The 14,341-nt window shown below is 36.1% G+C and overlaps 1 protein-coding gene across 1 annotated transcript; it reads left to right on the top strand.

Moving 5' to 3' along the window:
- Nucleotides 1-3,904: 3,904 nt before the first annotated feature.
- On the top strand, nucleotides 3,905-9,819 carry pdp1 (pyruvate dehydrogenase phosphatase catalytic subunit 1). Its single transcript, XM_056475218.1, has 2 exons — nucleotides 3,905-4,006; nucleotides 5,921-9,819. Exon 2 carries the CDS (start codon nucleotides 5,948-5,950, stop codon nucleotides 7,505-7,507), a length of 1,560 nt encoding a protein of 519 aa, XP_056331193.1. The 5' UTR covers nucleotides 3,905-4,006; nucleotides 5,921-5,947; the 3' UTR covers nucleotides 7,508-9,819.
- The last annotated feature ends 4,522 nt before the right edge of the window (nucleotides 9,820-14,341 follow it).

Consider the following 14,341-nt stretch of genomic DNA (forward strand, 5'->3'; position numbering starts at 1 on the left):
ATTTTCAGGGGTGGGGTTTAGCGATCATAAGAAACGTGTGGTTGGTTGACGCGTAGTTTGACAGTAAAGTTTCACTTTATAGTTAAACTATGTCTAAATAACTTAAATGTCCTACCAAGTATCTTGCCTATCTAGTTCTTACAGTGTAAAAAATTATATGATCAGTTAGTCACGACAGCATATGTTTTCAGATCATTGTAACTTATTAAACTAAAAGTAAATCATGTTCTAACTTAATTTTATACACTATGTTATGCAAGCTGTTTTAAGTCAGTTAAACATAATATAAGTTCAATGGACTAATAAGGTTAAGTTGATTCAGCTTAAAAATTTAAGGTACACAGTTTTTACAGTGTAGGGATGAAGGCTGTGGTGGCCATTGATTAATTGAAATGAAGGAAGAGGGAAAAACTCACACTCTATTGTTTTTTATACATGCTATAGAATATATATGTTGTTGTTGTTGTTGTTGTTGTTGTTGTTGTTGTTGTTGTTGTTGTTGTTGTTGTTGTTGTTGTTGTTGTTGTTGTCAGTGGTGTAGTCCTTGCTATACGCACGTATACTCAGTATGCCTACTTTTTTCCTCAAGCTGTTTGGGTATTACGACTTCTGAGGATCAAACCCTCGGTATACTCACTTGGTGATTAGACTTCCCTAATTTTTGTGTATTGAGTATTTGAGTTTTTCGAAGATCACAACAAATCAGCTGAATGATGTCTCGCTGAAACGTTCAAGTAAAATTATAAAACAGCATGTGCGTCGCTTCAGCTGCCCTAACACTTTTGCGATTACCTGTACACTACTAAATGATCGCCTCACAGTCCCCTTTAAATTTGATATAAAAACGGCAGCAGAATCCCGTTCCTGAACTCGTTTTTTAGTTAGTCAGCAAACCACAGCTGTGCAGTGTGTGTGTGTTGTGTGTGTGTGTGTGTGTGTGTGTGTGTGTGTGTCATATATATATATATATATAAAATGAACCAATGAATCAAAGATACATTGACTTTCGTCGTTTCTTTGCCTACTTTTAAAATTTGGATTGGGTGGGTAATAGTACACCACCTATTTTTTAGGACTACACCACTGGTTGTTGTTGTTGTTGTTGTTGTTGTTGTTCTTGTTGTTGTTGTTGTTTTTGTTGTTGATTTAAATATGGGAATAATTTCTTATGTTAATTAATTAAATTATTCATTCATTTATACTTAATAAACGTCTTGCCATCAGTGGAACAACTTAACTTGCTGATAAATGGAGAGGGGTCCGGATGCAGACCTGGTGCAGTGCAATCTGAGCTGCATCCAATGCTTTTTAATGCGCTCACCTAACCCCACCCCTAACCCTACCCATCACAGTGAGGTCACTCACTCCATTGAGTGCATTGTGTCTGACATTGCATCACTGAGTGATGCAATCTCAGCTTGCATCATAAAGGCTGCATCCAGATACTATTGGATAAATGAAGTATTTCGTTTTATTATCATCATATTTATCTTGTTTAGCCTAGTATTTAATCTCCGAATGTTTTTCCATTCCAGCAACACCCAAAATTGAAGATGAGAACTTGTCTTTAGATGTCACGGCACATTGGGGCAGGATTCTCCACAGATACTGAAGCTAGAATAACTGAATAAAATTCCTTTTTTAAACGTTATACACTTTTTACTGACAACTTTTTGATTTTTGTGTGTCACATGGTGGCATTTGTAAAGGGGTTTAGTTTTTGAATATCTCTATGGACATTAGATTCTGTGACTCTTACAAAACGTTTTATTTGTGCTTTTAATTATCTCATGAAAATAAACCACAACAGCAGAGACTTTGGCTCCAATCCAAACATATAAAACTCTGAAATCGAGAAGCATTTGCGTGGTTAAGACTGCCACATCTAGAACATATTTGCATAAAATAAAAAGAGTAATTCAGCAATAAAAGAAATCTCTAAATACATTATACAAATTATGCACAATTCTTTGTGTTTGATGCTGTGGTTTTGACTCATAGCGCTGGAAAAACTGTGTATTGCATTCTTTCACTTTGTGGAATCATGATGGCGCAGTGGGTAGCACGATCGCCTCACCGCAAGAAGGTCGCGGGTTCAAGTCCTGGCTCGGTCAGTTGGCATTTCTGTGTGGAGTTTGCATGTTCTCCCTGTGTTCGCGTGTGTTTCCTCCGGGTGCTCCAGTTTCCTGTTCAAAGACATGTACTATAGGTGAATTGGATGAGCTAAATTGTCCATAGTGTGTATGGGTGTTTCCCAGTGATGGGTTGCAGCTGGAAGGGCAACTGCTGAGTAAAACATTTGCTGGATAAGTTGCCAGTTTATTCCGCTGTGGTGACCCCAGATTAATAAAGGGACTAAGCTAAAATGAATGAATTCTTTCACTTTGTGCTTCCATTTTATCAGGAGTTTAGATGATTTTGCATTTCCATGCATATTTATGCAATTCTCCCTCTTTCCCAATTAGCAAAGTATATGGCTGATGTTACACTCTTCATCATTGTGGGTCTCCTAACAAATAAACATACACTTTTTTTGATAGGAAAGAGGTGTGGGGGAAAATATCGATACAGCTATCACAGTATTTTCCCCATATCATTAAATCACCAATATTTCATTTTATTTTACTGTTTGGTTGATTATTAAAATAAATTTCATTACAATCCACTGGATGGCTGTGTTGAACTTTTTGAGCAGGGTCACCCTCAGCATGGAGTAAGTTAGTAAAATAAAGATGATGACATTGCGGGAAGGTGCATGCAACATTTATGACAGGTTTTCAATAAAACATCAGTCAGTTTGTCGGCTTAAAAAAATCCCATTTTGTGGTGCAGTAATGAAATTTATGTGAGGTAAACTGAGAAATGTTTCTGTTAGATAAAACAAATATTGCCAAATATCATTCGAAGTTGGAAAAGGGTATATTGCAATATATCATCACAAATATCACAATATATTGAAAATCACAATAAAATTGTGACCACCAAAGTATAATCCTGATCATCGTGGTTTTCTCTATCAATACAAAAAATGTAGATCATCAACAATGAAAAATCATCAAAAAGTATAGGCATATTCATTTGTTTGGTGTGGTCTGGGTCCATCATAGTAAGGTTTTGTACACGTAAAATTACTACGCCCGAGTTCTTAACTTCTTATTTAGAATAAATGTCTGCAAAACAGCACTTTTTTGAAAAAAAAATTAGAGCCAACTGAACAAAACGCAGTCAACCCATGTTATATTGTGATATTTATTATTATTTGCTAACATATGCAAGAAAATATTAAATATTAAATCCACTCCTCAATCGATTATGATGTCACAGTGATTAGAACGGATTTCTGTGTCTACCGAAAAATAAAAGTTTTATTTTTTATTAATGCTTAAGGAACAAAGTACAGAACAATAAAAATACAGAAAGAAAGAAAGAAAGAAAGAAAGAAAGAAAGAAAGAAAGAAAGAAAGAAAGAAAGAAAGAAAGAAAGAAAGAAGGGTCAAGTGCATACAAAAAAGAAAATATCAGACAAATAGAATGTGTAAGTATACATACTGAGGAAGGGTTGTAGCTTGTGGGATTACAGGATCTTGAAGGTTTTAAGTAAAAAAAAGGCTTTAATGGCTTTTTTATTAGTGCTTTGCTTACTTTTTTGTATAATGTTCTAATTCTTTTAGTATAGCAGGATAAAATGATTTTGGTTATTAAATTTGCATCTGTGATACTTTGTAAATATTAACCAAAGATTAATAACATAAGCTTCCTTCTCTATTTTTGTTACAGTTCAAAAATCTAAAAAAATAACATATTGGTATTATAAACGAAATTTGGCAGACGGAAAAGAAAAGGTTAAAAAGCGCGGCTACACCTCTGATGACGAAGCAGCTACGTAATGCGGTGGGTGTGGAGGCGAGCTAGGCTCTTGGGATGCAGCCGGGGTGTTAATGTATATGCACTCATGTAGCATGATCAAACACTGACCACAAACTCAGTCGCCCACTGATATCCTCAGGTAAGAATTCGCAGGTTTTGTTTTGCTGCAAAATCGCGTATGCGATTCTCTGGACGATGTACAATGGATTTCCAAACGGGAGAATTTAGTCGCATTAGTGTTTGATACTTGTCTGCGTTACAGCCACACAGTAAAACGGGTTTGGATTACGACCCTTCCACTATCTAAATAAGTTTTGTCCACTTTAAAAACAAGCGCAGCTATCGAATTACATTTCTGTGTGGTGATTCCTACTGATTGCTTTTTATGTCGCCATGGCCAAATGTAAACAATATGGCAACTTAGGAGCGAGTATGGGCTGTAACTTAGCTATGTTGGCTGGCTGGGTCGATGTGGATAGGGCGTAGTACTACACAAGCCTTTTCGGTTTTTGGGACTGTCGTTAAGGGGGAAATACTTTGACACGTGATACGGTGTTGTCTATATTGCACAGCTCATTGCATTCAAACTAGCTCCTTAATTAGAACGACATTAAACGCGTTTTTAGTGTTTGCCACTGCCTCTCTGTATCCGTTGTTGCTGAAAACTGAATATATTTCATATTTCTGGGTAAAATATATGTGCGGGTTGTGGAAGGTGGACCCCCTTATTAAGGACCCCCCCAATTGGAATTGGAGATTTCAAAAGTAAATGTAATTGTAATGTAAGTTCCAAATGTTCCGGTAATCACAAAATTCAGATTAAATTTGGCATCATTCATTCATTAATTTTCTTTTCGGCTTAGTCGCCGAAACCACCCACTTATCCAGCATATGTTTTAGGAAGCGGATGCCCTTGCAGCTGCAACCCATAACTGGGAAACTAGATTTGGCATAAGTAGCACTAAATTCTAAATAAAATTCTTAAATTAAAGTCATTGTGAATTCCATATTGTAAGCCTATATTGTTATTCTAGAGATGAACATTTAATCTGTGCAAGATTTAGTGCAGAAAAAAAGTCTTCAGTATCTTGAAATGATCCTATTGAAAATAAACCCTGCTTTTTACAGGGTAATTTAGCCAATTTTTATTCAGTAATAGTGTTGCCATGAAAGCATAATTCTGAAGATGAAGAACATCTCTGAGAACATCGTGTGTTGTTATCTTGTAATTGTATTAGTTATAACATGGTGTGGATGTTTTTAATAGTATTTACATATCACAAGAAAAGTTAAACTATAATTACACATATAAATTTGTATTAATGCCATATTGGAATGACCATAATTATTAGATTCCAACTAGTAAAAAGCATTTATGTCCTAGTGAAAGTTGTAACTATAACCAAGTAGTAAGTACTTGGTATTATGTTGAGTCTTAAAATGCATACTTCTGACTAAGACATGAAGAACTATATATAATGCCACATGTCATCTTGAAATTGCAGTAATTGCTGAAAGAAGAGAATGCAGCTTGAAACGCTAAAGTAAAAAAATAAGTTGACGGCAAATTCCACAAAATGGAAATTATTTTAAATAGGTTGCAAGCTGAATTGCATGGAGTTGTTTTAATGAATACTTGTACCTTCACAAATAATGACTATAATAAAACTGAATAGTTTTGCTTTATGTAATGGCTAAATGTTACAGGGAACAGTAACAGGCCAGTGGGGCAGTCAGTGTATCCAATGCCAAGAATGTAGTAGCATTGGACTATAAATAGCCTTGGGTCACTCTCCCATCCTGAACGGAATGGCTTTTCCATGCTGTGACCTTAGCCTAGTCTTGGTCAATGAGACTAATCTTCTGAAGACTTGCGATATAAATTTCTTTTCAGTTTCTTTTTTTCAGTCTTTTATGCCATGAACTTGAAAAAAATGATGTCAAACATATTTTAATTATGAATCTGAATAATGGTTTACTCATCTACATTCCAAACAGAGAGTAAAATATGAATTTTGTTTCATTTTGTAATTAAGCTATGGTTTTCCTGCAGGTCCTTTGAGGGTAAAGTCAAATTATTATGGCTGCTACCTCCCAGGTTTTCAGGGTCATTCATGGCAGGAGATTTGGTCAGATGTTTGCGCCAGCCATAACATGCCAAATCTGCATTCAGCCTCCTCATCCCTGTTCCAGTGCAGCTCAGACACGCATCTCGGATCAAAGATGGCGGTTCCAGTCACGGGGATACAGGACCTCACCAGCATGGTACACCTACTACCTGACTCCACCTCAGGTTAACAGCATCCTAAAGGCTAATGAGTACAGCTTCAAAGTTCCTGAGTTTGATGGCAAGAACCTCAGCTCAGTCATGGGTTTTGACAGTAATCAGCTGCCAGCAAATGCACCCATTGAGGATCGGCGAAGTGCAGCAACGTGCCTCCAAACACGTGGCATGCTTTATGGTGTATTTGATGGCCACGCCGGCTGTGCTTGTGCTCAGGCACTCAGCGAGCGGCTCTTCTATTATATCGCAGTTTCATTGCTCCCACATGAGACATTGATTGAGCTGGAGAATGCAATGGAGAACGGAAGACCTCTTCACCCCATTCTACAGTGGCATAAGCATCCCAATGACTACTTCAGCAAAGAAGCCTCACGCCTTTACTTCTCCAGCCTGCGCACTTACTGGCAGGAGCTCCTGGATCTGAGCGTTCCTGGGGAGCAACCTGAGGTTGCGGAAGCTCTTGTGACTGCCTTTAAAAGATTGGACAATGACATCTCCCTAGAAGCGCAAGTTGGCGACCCAAATGCATTCTTGCACTACTGGGTGCTTCGTGTGGCATTCTCAGGCGCTACGGCGTGTGTTGCGCACATTGATGGTAATGAGCTCCATGTTGCCAACACTGGAGATGGACGTGCAGTCCTGGGTGTTCAAGAACCCGATGGCTCTTTTTCTGCACTCACGCTCACCAATGACCACAATGCGCAGAATGAATCTGAGGTTCAGCGTGTACGGTCCGAGCACCCACACTCTGAGGCCAAAACGGTTGTGAAGCAGGATCGCCTGTTAGGGTTACTCATGCCATTTCGTGCCTTTGGAGATGTTAAATTCAAGTGGAGCATCGAGCTGCAGCGCCGTGTTCTTGAGTCGGGACCAGATCAGCTTCATGAGAATGAGCACGCCAAGTTTATCCCACCGAACTACCACACGCCACCCTACCTTACGGCAGAGCCAGAGGTGACTCGACACCGCCTTCGTCCTCAGGACCGCTTTCTGGTGCTGGGCTCGGACGGGCTGTGGGAAACACTGCACAGGCAGGAGGTGGTAAGGATTGTGGGGGAGCATCTCACCGGGGTGCACCAGCAGCTGCCGGTCAGTGTTGGCGGCTTTAAGGTGACCCTGGGTCAGATGCAGGGATTGTTGCAGGAAAGGAAGGCTCGCATCTCCTCCACCTTTGAGGACCAAAATGCGGCTACGCATTTGATTAGGCATGCGGTGGGGAGTAATGAGTTTGGAATGGTGGACCATGAGAGGCTGTCAAAGATGTTAAGTTTGCCAGAGGAATTAGCTCGCATGTATAGGGACGATATCACAATTATTATAGTACAGTTTAATCCGCACGTCATTGGGGGACAGTAGAACAGGACAGATTGTTCCTCCCACACGATCTCTGTTACATATTTCATCATTTTTAATCTAACGCACAATCTCAACGCTGCATTATCCGTAATATCAGCACAGCAAAATGTTACCTTTTACCAGTGGAATGTATTACTCTTTTATGCTCACTTTTATATTCATGGCAGCTGCCTCAAAGGGGAATCATAGCTCAGCTGTGAGCTGTGTTGGATCCTAACGTTATATGTGGAAAGAAGCTAAACAGAAAAGGTCAAGCTGAGCCCACTTCAGAACCGCTTTCACAATTGGTCAAATTGCACTACTTAACCATAAATCAAGACTGGAACTGGAACTCCTGATGAAATTGACTAATGTATGTTCAGCGGATTTTGCACTGAGGAGAGATTTGTATAGTTAGGATGATACTGTGCCAAAATTTGCTTTTATGTTGTATGCTTTTAATTCTTTAGGAATAAAAACGGCAAATGAAACAAAAATCATTTAAAAAACGGTGAGTGAGAATAGCTAGTAAAATGTATCCATTTAAGTACTTTTAAATTCCTTTGTAAGGTGTGTTGTATAATGAATGCGAGGTTGGCTTCAGGGGACAGTTTACAAAAAAATGTGATTCCATCATTTATTCACCTTCATATTAGTCCAAACCTAAATACTTTTTATGCGCTTAAAAACAAGATGTCCCAGTGGCAAAGTTAGTTGTGCTCAGTGTTGTTTTGGACCCCATTTGACCATATACAGTCAAGCCTGAAATTATTCATACCTCTGGGTAATTCTGACTTGAAGCTTTTGTTCAAATGTAAATAAAGGCTGAGAAATATCATACATCATAGGTCTCAAACTCCATTCCCGGAAGGCCGCAGCTCTGCACAGTTTTGCTCCAACTCTAATCAAACACAGATGCAACTAACTAGTCAGGGTGTATAAGACTACTAGACACTTAAGCAGGTTTGAGTTGGAGCTGGTTGAAGCCAAACTATGCAGAGCTGTGGCTAACCAGGAATTCCGTTTGAGACCATTGTCGTACATTGTCTTATTGTCTTTTGGGAGAAGCCTGTGTCATTTCTAGTCAATGCTAGTGGAATAAAAGTAACTTTAAGTTGGGACATGAATAGTTTCAGGCTTGCGAGTGCATTTTTGTGCAGATGTAAACTGAATGAAATTTACACCGGTTTTGGAGTAACTTGATGGTAATGATGAGAGAATTTCATTTTTTTAGATGGTTTAAGTTCTAATGTAACACAATAGTTGCTGTTGCCATCACTTAGCCTGAAAGTGTTGGTTACAATGTCATAAAAGCAGCGGTAATTCTTTCTCTTTCTTAGAACTTTTAGTTTCTTTCAGAATGTTGCATCTTAGTTCCATCTGCATTCTACATTTGACTCATAAGTTCTTTTTTATATGCAACATGCCTTCAGTAGATAGTTTTTCATGAGTTCAAAGTTCATCAAAACATGGTTTGCTCAACCAAATTATCTTCTCATTACTCTACAAATCCAGATAAAGAAGCTTTTTTTACGTGGGCAATTGATGGATTGCACTGTAAAGGTAGAAGTTCTGTATTGTTCATTAGTTCTCATTTAACATGCAGTGTAACTGGAGACTTTACAGCTAATAGCATGCATTTAATGCTGTTGGCCTTTGCTGAAATTCCTGTTTGGCTTCCTAGAGCTGCGCTGAATTTCTCTGAAAGGTATTTAAAGAACCAGGTTAATGACACAACAAACCAGAGTGCTTATTTTTCTTTTAAGACAAGTAAATACACCTATGTGCTTACACTACAAAATATGAACTAGATGGTTTTGGTTTTTGATTTGAGTTTCCAAAGTATTTTAGCAGGTTTTTTTTCTCAGATGTTACAACATTTGTCAAGTGATTGCTGACCACAGAGTAAAGATTAGAAAGTTTTTTGCCCCAAGGTTTATTGAACAAGGTTAAAACCATAACTCTGTACGTTCCTGCCTGTTTTCAGAATGTTCTCAGCTCTTGCACAAGGACACACAGCCGCATGAAATGTTTCAGATGATAGTCAATCAGCAAACAGTGTTATAAAACTAAAACTGTACTAAAGGTATAGGTTTGCTGAAGTGTAAATATAGCGACTCGTGCATGTTGGAAAAGCAGTTGCTTAATACTTGAAGTAAATGTATATTCTGCAGTTCATCAAGCTTGAAATGTTCAGTATATTTAATTCTGTGCAGCATGTCATGAGTGTTATATAGAAAAATATATAGTATCATGTGCTGGTGCATGGGCATCACTTACTCTTGCTTTTTGTATTTAAAAATGTTTTAATAAAAATCTTATAACCAAATAAATGTGTCAGATTTTTGTATTTTGTTGAATTGAATACATGCACGAGGCCTTCACAGATCAATGTGACCATCGCTGACAGCAATTTCATTACATGCTATAAGAATGCATATTTATTTAGTAAGAACGATTAAACTTGGTGAGTGTGTTGTTGGAGTGCTGCCCAAACAAAGAAGTTGGCTCTGGGATAGAGGTCGAGTCATCCTGGTGTCGGATCACAGTCTCTTATTTGGCAAACTAAGTAGGTCAGTCTATCATAAGGCTCTATCATGACATGGCAGTTCTGAAATTTTAAATGTCAAGAGATCATCAGGTTCTAGGACGCACATGCTTGCAGTTTTGCAGAAAGGGACTGTGAAGCCACTGAACCTGGCTTAAGTACAATGTAACCATATGTATCAGGATATCTGCAGGTCTTTAAATGTAGCCCATAACCACAAAATCAGTCTTGTGTTGCACAGGTGTATTTTTGGTGCTATGGATCAAAATGATCAATATTTCCTTTATGCCACAAATCATTAGAATATTCAGTAAAAATCAAGTTCCATTTCTTCACAGATTTATTTAGTAAATTTCCTCTTATAAACCTATTTTATAAAGCTATATTTAGTTGGCAGTGTGCATTGCTAAGCACTTTATTTGGACAAGTTGAAATTGTTAAACCTTGGCCAAATATTGACATTTTAATAAGGAATACGCAATTCCAGCATTATGGATGTGACATTTGCAGTAAAAACTCAAAATATATATTCACAGAGGAAGTATATGTTAATGTTATGTTGAACCGTCTGTTTATATTTTCCAAAACAACTAACCACAGAGTTAAGAGATCAGAAAAAACTCAATCTGTAAACCTATTTTATATTCTAAAGAGGAAAATAAACATGCGTTATGAATGTGACAAAAAAGTTTGGGAGTTTACAGTATACAACATACTTAGTAGAAATTCTGTGAATAACACTGCACAACCCAAAAGAAATAATGCTAATCAAAAGGATAAGAGTTGACATTTGACATTTTTGCAATTATCAGGAAAAAGCTTGGTTATGGATGTGACATCTCTCTGTTTTGGATGTGACGGATGTAAAATTGGCACTTGTGTGACTTTAGTAAATCAAATATTATAGTTTGAAAACATTGACAGACACATTTTTGAGTATTTCTAAAGTACTGTAAAATACTAAAATCTATCTATCTATCTATCTATCTATCTATCTATCTATCTATCTATCTATCTATCTATCTATCTATCTATCTATCTATCTATCTATCTATCTATCTATCTAATAGTTTATCATTTAGTTTAATCATTTATTTTTTCAAGTGATTTTATTAATGAATTTTCAGTTTGAATACTCCAGTCTTCAGTCACGTGATCCTTCAGAAATCACTCTAATATTAATTATTATTATTATTAATAATAATAATGTTACTATTATCTATGTTAATAGTAATAAACGCAATAATGACTGGAGTAATAATTTCATTTGAAACTACATACAATAACAAATAAATAATTAATAAACATTTTACAATTTTTTTACATTTAAATTATTAAATAAAATAATAATAAAAAAACTAACCCCAAACTTTATATATATATATATATATATATATATATATATATATATATATATATATATATATATATATATATATATATATATATATATATATATATATACACACACAGTTGAAGTCAGAATTATTAGCCCCCCTGAATTATTAGCTCCCTGTTTATTTTTTCCCCCAATTTCTGTTTATTGGAGCGATTTTTTTCAGCACATTTCTAAACAAAATAGTTTTAATAACTGATTTATTTTATCTTTGTCATGATGACAGTAAAAAATATTTGACTAGATATTTTTCAAGACACTTCTATACAGCTTAAAGTGACATTTAAAGGCTTAACTAGGTTAATCAGGTTAACTAGGCAGGTTAGGGTGGTTAGGCAAGTTATTGTATAATGATGCTTTGTTCTGTAGGCTATTGAAAAAATATAGCTTAAAGGGGCTAATCATGTTGACCTTAAAATGGTTTTTAAAAAATTAAAAACTGCTTTTATTCTAGCCAAAATAAAACAAATAAGACTTTCTCCAGAAGAAAAAATATTATCAGACATACTGTGAAAATTTGCTCTATTAAACATCGTTTGGGAAATATTTAAAAAAGAAAAAAAATTAAAAGGGGGCTAATAATTCTAACTTCAACTGTGTGTGTGTGTGTGTGCGTGTGCGTGTGCGTGTGCGTGTGTGTGCGTGTGTGCGTGTGTGTATCAGTTTCTTTTAGAAAAATGTTTTGGACCAGTATTTTAACAGATATACACGTTTATTATAAGACTGCAAAATGCAATATTTACCGGGGTCCTAGATAGGGCCTATATCTTTAGCCACCAAGGGATCCTTGATCTAAAAAAAAACTGCAAATTTTTTTTTTCCCACTGACATATTTTGACTCTGAGTGAAATATAGTTGTTGTTTTTCCTTTTTAAAACTCAGCAAAGATATCGAGGTTTGCAGACCTTGATTCTCTCTTTATTTCTATATAACACGAGAAACCGGCGAAATGAAACCAGTAAATACATTTTATATTTGTGATATGCAGCTCTTTCCCTGTTTAATAAGTAATTTTAGTTTTTTTTCAATATGTATTTTTATATACCCCCTGTGTTTAGCTGTTTCTTCTTTTTTCTTTGTGTTTAGCTGTTTTTTCTTCATTGTTAAAGATAATTATTGTGCTTATTTGTTGTTGGATATAAAAACTGTACACAGTTTATGGGCTTAATAAAAAAATTGAGATATATGCAGTTCTCCACCTGGTGGCGCCAATCGTCAACAAATTACATACGGCTGATAAAACCATGAGTGATCAAAACGTTTAAACTAACGTCACATACGTACGTACAAATACGCAGCCTGAAACCCATGCCTGACACACAATCCAAACATTTTCTGTTGTCTAATATAGACTTAATGTGAGTGCAGTGAAGATTTTGTTTATACGGCCTGTTTCTTGTTTGTAGATATTATGTTGAGTTTGACATAATGATTGACTTACTGTACAAGCTGATCTTCAAGTACGTGGACTGTTGACTGACTGAAGAAAAATAAAGACATTGACACCGTGTGTGTGTGTGTGTGTGTGTGTGTGTGTGCCAACACCATAATAATACTTGAAGTTGTTACAAATTATATTCTGTTTATAGTTCTGAGGCGGGAAAAATGGCCAATCAAATCAGAGAAGGCAGGCTTTTATTGTTCATTGTAAGTAAAATATAAGAAGCTAAATATTTATATAATTTAATGACGTTTTGCAAAAGAAATTTAAAATGACTCTCAGCAGCCCATCTCATGATGCAAACTATAGAACTTTTAAGCATATTTCACAATTGTGATATAACCAAGACTGTATAGGAGTTAGAACAAAAACTAACCATGAGAGACTCCAATCCAGCTCTGGGTACATGTGAGGATGTCAAGTCTGAGTCTGGACAATGTTAAGGTTGGTTGAACAGGTCTAATAGATAGATTCTTTCTGTGTTATTTAATTGTGTCATGTTTTAGCGACAAGTGTTGTAGCAGCAGCAGATGTAATATTATCTAACATTTATTAAGTTTATTCTAGAACAGTGCCCAGACTGACTGGAGCGAGATACTGTATGCTTGATGATTCATTCTCACACCAGACATCGTCCTCACTTAACAGCCAAAAAAACTCATTAATACCACTGATTCATTCTGTCAGTCACAGCTGGCCATTTGGAGTGAACAAGTCCACTGATATTTCAATATTATGATTTTCAATTGTCTCCTTCACTACTCTACTGTTTTGACATTTGTTTAGGTTTTTGTTTAAGGGATAGTTCACACAAAAATGACAATTCTGTAATTTACTCATCCGAGAGAAATAACACTTTTGGGTTTTGGCCAAATTATAAACAAAGTAATGTGGTTAGACAAACCATATTATTTTACCAACACACCAGCCTCTTCAACAAATGAGCACTGAAAGAATGATCACTGGACCTACGGTTTCTGTGTGTATTGCCAAAAGTGCCAGGAGTAAAAATTTTACTATTTAGCCCACCTGCGGGGCAAATTGTAACAGACAGAGAGTTAGTTGATTTAATTAATTTAAATCCAGTTTACTTGAAATAGTAGCTATATTTCCTCAGTACTTGACTCAGTTTTTTTTATTCCACATAGTACAGTATGTTTATTTATTTTTTTATCTATTGGATAAGCACATTTGGATTTATTTGCATTATTATACGATGCATTTATTTGCAGTATTAGCAGTAAAATAATTTATTTTCTATTAAAATATTTTTCTGTTAAAAAACATTTTAAATAAATATTTCTTAACGTTACACTCAGAATTCAAACAAGATTTTCTTAGTTTAATTGGTGTCCAACAGTGTGGCTTATTTGTAACACCCTGTGACGTGTGTCGTGTTTTCCTCAAAACTAGCTAGCAGTCACTGTGTTTTTTACCTTTCAAAATGGTTTCATCTCTTAGCCTAGAAGA

This window comes from Danio aesculapii, chromosome 16 (assembly GCF_903798145.1).
Source record: "Danio aesculapii chromosome 16, fDanAes4.1, whole genome shotgun sequence".
Taxonomy (NCBI): Eukaryota; Metazoa; Chordata; class Actinopteri; order Cypriniformes; family Danionidae; genus Danio; species Danio aesculapii.